General features: G+C 35.8%; 1 protein-coding gene across 1 annotated transcript; it reads right to left on the reverse strand.

Moving 5' to 3' along the window:
- Nucleotides 1-1,280: 1,280 nt before the first annotated feature.
- LOC107828052 (uncharacterized) lies at nt 1,281-2,533 on the reverse strand. The gene is made up of 2 exons (XM_016655298.1): nt 2,330-2,533; nt 1,281-1,664 (listed from the first exon to the last, which is right to left on the reverse strand). Exons 1-2 carry the CDS (start codon nt 2,531-2,533, stop codon nt 1,281-1,283), a joined length of 588 nt encoding a protein of 195 aa, XP_016510784.1.
- Nucleotides 2,534-6,244: the final 3,711 nt, after the last annotated feature.

The raw sequence follows: 6,244 nt of genomic DNA on the forward strand, positions 1-6,244 counted from the left end.
TACCCCTTTTGATGTAAAATTGGTTGAAGGACTGCCTCAACAAGTCGAAGCGTATGAATTTCTTTCAACACAATCTGTTTTGTTTTTAGATTCTGCAGTTTGATAATTGTTGTTATGTCTATTTTTGTAGTGATTGCCGAGTATTTCATTGAGGGCAAGACGCCTCCTAAAATATTCAATGCCTATGCACACCAGCACAGATTTGGTGCTCTCTTGTGGGATTATGCTAGAAAGAAGATGGAATTGAACACGCAAAGTGATGATGAGATTATTGGTCGACAGAATAAGTCGCAGAAGCGGAAGAAGTAGTTACCTTTGTCATTGTTGTAGGATGAACTCAATAATTTTATTTTGTATTGTGTTCTATTATGTTGTCATTATTGTAAGACCATTCAGATTTGTTTGTGTTTGAATTTTATGAATACTTTTAAGATTTGTACGGCAAATGAGATGTCTGTTCTGTTATAAAGGTTTAATGAGTTTTAGTGAAATATTGGAGTGTTGCAGTTTAGTTTATTTTGGTATTTTCTCCTTGATTTTGTGTTGTGAATTCAAGATATGAAAAATATATGGTAGTTTGTGATACACTGTCTCTTCCAGATACACGCATGATACACAGATGATACAGATATGATACACATATGATACACACATGATACATAGATGATACAGTCATTTTGGATTTCTGCACAGTTAGTTTCTTCACAATAAGTTCTGCTGTTTGTTTGGTTTCAAAATATGTATTGGTGAAGCCACACTCTTATTTGCAAATTTCTAAAACTATTTGCACAGTTTTCTAGCTGCTACGACTGTTTTCTATTAGTTAGCTTTGTTATTACACAAATACAGACATGAGTAAGAGCCGATACACAGAGATACATAGGTGATACACAAGAGAAACATAGATGATACAAATATGATGCATAGCTGATACAACTTCTTTTTTAATCAAACAGATGTATAATTTACTAATACACAGAGATACATATGTGATACACAAGAGATACAAATATGATATATAGTTGATACAACCTTTTTTTAATCAACAGATGTATAATTTAAAAAATACACTTGCAACACGATTTTAAATGATAGATCAAATATTTATTTATTTCTAAAATTCAAATGACATTATGCATTGATACAGTTCTTGATATATTGGATTCTTCTAAATCTCTATGATATTTAGTAAAGTAAAATAACAAGTATTCTAAGTTTGACATATTTCATCCTCTCTTTGGATTATTTCTACAAGTTTTTCTGTTGTGATCTTGTTCTCCCTACTGTCCATATGAAATCGACCTTTCTCGTTCCCTTTCAGATATTGGCTTGCACCTCCCCTTCCTTGGCCTTCCTATTGATTTAGTCATGTCTGATGGCAAGACTTTTTCATCTAGAACTTCTACAGGAATTTTCCATGTGCTTTCATCAGGAACCGGATAAATTAGAATTTCATAGGTCTTCAATAGGTACTTTCTGGTGTAGTACACCGAGTAATAATCAATGTGATCAATGTATTTGTATTTTAATACTGTCCAAGCATGTGCACATGGTAGCTCATCCAACTGAAACCTTCTACAGCTGCAAGTTCGATCTTTAAGGAATACCATCCTCTGCTTACCCTTGTCAAGTACTGCATATAAGTAACTCGTCGAAGGGGTCACCTATAAAATTTATCAACTATCATTAGTGGTGACAAAGCAGATGCCCTCAAAACACATTTACTGGAGAGCCCACAAGATTCAAAATAGCTTAATATCATGTCAAACCACCCAATATTTCAGCAGTGGGGTAGGCATAGATGCTACATTAAATTGAAAGCCTTATATACATGCTGGTAGTCGCCTAAAAGTTGAACAATTTGCTTACATAATGACTAATTTCTTGCATGCCCCAGAAGAAACAAATAATAGAGGTAGACCAACCAGCTTTGAAAAGAAACAAAAAACCTGAAGCCTCGGGTAATAGAGATAAGACCCTCCATTACTTGACCACTATAATATTGCTTTTGTGCAAACAATAAATATTAGAAAACGTTAGCTTTAATAAATTTGGTCTCCCTGTGCCGTGCAGGTGGACACTAGTTTAACAGAATCACATAAAAGGTTCAAGATATAACAGATCCATGAATTCGGCATGGTTACATATTATATGAACAAATATCTACAGATTCTAGTCATACCTTCATCCGATGTGACAATTCGAGATTGTCCATCAGCATTGTATCATATTTTTTTCCAAGATCAGTAAATGACTCTATTTTATTCTTTTGGTTTGTAACGTTTCATCGTCCGATCAATTGCCTTATGTACTCCAGCAAAGGCAGTACTGGAAGTTCCCTAGCAGCCTTGAGCGCTGCATTGATCGACTCCGCAATGTTTGAAGTTATTGTCAATGTTCTATTGATAGTGGAATGTGCTCTAGACCATCTTTCATACCCAACGTTGATTAAGTAATCTTTGACCCTCTTATCAATTCTCTCTACCTCTGCCGTATAGTAATCAAACTTCTCAACTGTGTATGCTTTGGCCATAGAAAAGAATATGTCTTTGAGCTACAAATGGTTCTTCTTGTAATTGTTTTTTACATTATTCCATAGATGCCATATGCAGACACAGTGAGGTACTTGTGGATACAATGTTGCCGCTGCATTTCATAGATTCCTCTGTATGTCAATTTAAGAAATGTTCCATCTATAACAACAACCGGTTTGCAATACTGCCATCCTTTTATAGACAGATATAGTGCAACGAAAGCATACATGAACAAGTCTTCCTCTATTTTTTTCAAACTTACCACCAACATAGGATTTGTAAGAACCAGCATATAAAAGTAGCTTGGCAGCTTTTCATATGATTCGCTCGGGTTCCCTCTCAGTAGTTGAACTGCATATTCCTTCGATCTCCATGCTTGCATATATGTCATTTGAAGACCATACTGCTTTTTCATGTCTCCAATTATGTCATTAGGAGTGTATATTATTTTTGGGTCTTTATACTTATCTATCAGAAGACTGTTGATGAGTTTTGCAGTAGCTTGACGTTGTGCGTAAGATCTGTCTTTCAGCGGGCATGAGTGCAGTTTCCAAAAATTTCTGACCTTGAAAATTTTTGCTATTTTCAGGCTCGAAGACTTAAAACACCAATCACAGTTGTTATTGATGCACACTAGGCAGTACCTACGAAAAGGATATAAACTTTTCCATCAATAAACAGAGCGACATGAAATACAATGATATCTAGTGATACACACTGCCATTAACAATACTAGATGAAAAAATACAATGACTATACAGTACTACACGGTGACAACCACAACTTAAAAACTGTACAACCACAGACTTACAAGCAGCAACTTATTTTCTGCATAATTATGCTTCTAACATCAACTACGATATACATTGAAATACATAATTATATAGTAAATATTTTGATACCTGCTTTCACTTGATCTATGCACCTTAAACTGGAATTTTTCCTTTACTACCAAGTGCTTCATGACTTTGACTATCGTAGCCTTATCTTTATAAATTTGACCTTCTATACATCTATGTTATGAGGGTCAATTATTATTGTATTTTCATCAGATTCTGTATCCTATCAGTCTTCTCCATCCCCAAACTCAATCATATTAATTGTATCGCCATTGTATCTCTCCTGTATAACTGAGCTTTGTGCACACTCTGAGGAAATCACAATAGAATTTGAATTGTAGTAGATCATATCCATATCCTTTTCACTCGATGTTATACAAAGGGGATACATTGTAAATTCCGAGCTTCTTTCCAGCTCAAGATATACACATACACCCATATTATTGTGTATCACTATTGGTGGAGAACCGTTTTGGACAGTGTATTTGATTTCAATAACATTCAATGAAGTATCTATCATAAGTTGTTTCGAAATCACGTCTACAAAATCTTCAAAACTTATATTTGGAGTAACTATTACAACATCGGCATTGTAATCTACAATACTGTTGTCCACATTCCATCGGCCACCATACTGAATAAAAATCGATAAATTTGCCATTGAAGTAGCTGAAATTAGGTCAAAACTCACTAATTCCTTGATCAATTTTGATTGTAGTTCTTAGTTCCTTCATAAAAGCTGTATTTATAGAGAAATTGCGAAAGGAAATTGTTGCACTCACGACCCAAATCGATGGGTCGCGACGGGCACCCGATACCTTACTCAACCGAGTACCAACGTAACGTATATGTCGTATCATACTATCATAGGTAAATGAGCCGGAAAGGCTGTCGTGAGATAACTAGAATAAAACATGAGGGAAATACTCTACATAGGACGACCCAATGTGATGTACCGACTTATACATATGACATACGGGCCTATAAGGCCGACATGATCATTTGTATACTCACACCATAGGCCGACAAGGCCATACAAGTATCCATATACATGACATCTGTCTACAAGCCTCTGAGAGTACATAAATGTCATAAAGGTCAGGACAGGGCCCAACCATACCAATCAATACATGTCCAAATCATACTGGCCAAATAGGCAACTCCGGAGCAAATGGAGTGCACCAACACTTTCTACTGAGTTGATAGCCTACTTGGAGGATTCTCAACTTGTCTATCGGCACCTGCGGGCATAAAACACAGCGTCCCCAGGCAAAAGGGACGTCAGTACAAATAAAGTACTGAGTATGTAAGGCATGAAAATCAGTACATAAAAGACATAAAAGAAACGTGGAGTAAAGAATTCCACTTGTAAGTCTAAACAACTTTGTGAATCCTGAAACATTTATAATGTCATGCACGTGCGTATAAATGTGATGTCATGCATATGTATATGCGTACATAACATCATCAAGCCTCTGAGAGTATCCCATCATATCATCTCGGCCACTGTGGGCAAAATCATAAACGTATACTAGCTGATCAGGTGGTGGTGCGTATATAACGCCGTAACCTTTTCCCATATCCCATATACATATAATATACGCGTATATAACGCCATCTGGTCATGAGTCAATGTACATGTATAAATGAATGAAATGCATAAGAAATACGTTAATAAGATTTCTCGGAATATCATAAGATCAATATGCCTTCGGATAAACTTTATCAACTACGTATTTTTATGAGACCCATGAACAGAAGATGTAATAATAAGACACAAGGGGAATCAATAACATAGACACCCCGAGTACTTCTAAGAATAGAGTCATTTATGAAAGTTGTGCGTTTGCTCGTTTCGTTTGTATCGTATGAATTATGCCAAAAAGAAAGAAGGGGTAGCCTTAACATACGTGAGTCGATTCTCTTGACAATCCCTCTAACACACGTCAATCACGACAAAACACGTAACGGCGAGATCGAAATAGGGAAAAATTCGTATGATATTCTTGAGAAAGATTGTACCGTGCACCCTTAAAAGTTTATCTCATGATGCTGTAGCACTAAAAAGGTTCATATGAATTCTCTTTTGAGATTACATCCATTACTTAGCAACATGCATCTCCTTCTTAATGATATAGGAATGTCTCTTTAAATTGTGGGTTGTGGGCCCCATTATTGTGATGACTTAGCCAACAATTGTCCTAAATATGCCACCTAGTCTTTATGAATCAAGGGTCATTGCTTAGTCTTAGCAATTACACCCCTTGCTGCCACGTTGGGGGTATTGTTTCCTCCAAACTTATCCACCAATTTCCAATTACATGGTTAATCTCCCATTAAACAAATAATTAACTAATTACTCATTTAATTAAGATTTATGTCAAATTACTTAAAATACTACTCACTTTTAACACACTTTATACACTTTACTATCATGGTCATGTAGTACCTTATATGGCACTAGTCCATAAATAAGGGGTATTATAGCTTGGACCGTATTTTATCTCAAAATGTCAAACTTCGACGAATTTTCTTCGATTCGCTTACTCTCTCACCTTCACGAATTTACTTATCATTTATTTGAAATAGCATAATACTTATAACCTCAAAATAATCTTGTCCTTGAACTGATGTCAATTATCTTACGACAAATCCAACGTACAATACTACAGGGTGTAACATCGTCGCAATACTGCGGAGTGTAATATCGACGTAATACTGCGGGGTGTAACATCATTCCCCCTTTTGGAAAATTCGTCCTCGAATGTTGAGTGATGCACTTATCGATCTTATAACCGGATAGCTTTACGAATGGTTTTAATACTGTCCTTGCCATCTACGCAACTATTCTGTGAATAAATCCAAAATCCA

Source organism: Nicotiana tabacum, chromosome 13, assembly GCF_000715075.1.
Source record: "Nicotiana tabacum cultivar K326 chromosome 13, ASM71507v2, whole genome shotgun sequence".
NCBI lineage: Eukaryota > Viridiplantae > Streptophyta > Magnoliopsida > Solanales > Solanaceae > Nicotiana > Nicotiana tabacum.

Excerpts from the sequence above, each read along its gene's own strand:
- LOC107828052 (XM_016655298.1), bottom strand. The coding sequence starts at position 2,533 with ATGGCCAAAGCATACACAGTTGAGAAGTTTGATTACTATACGGCAGAG. Across the intron at positions 1,665-2,329 it reads AGGCTGCTAGGGAACTTCCA|GTGACCCCTTCGACGAGTTA; the intron begins GTACTGCCTTTG and ends TAAATTTTATAG.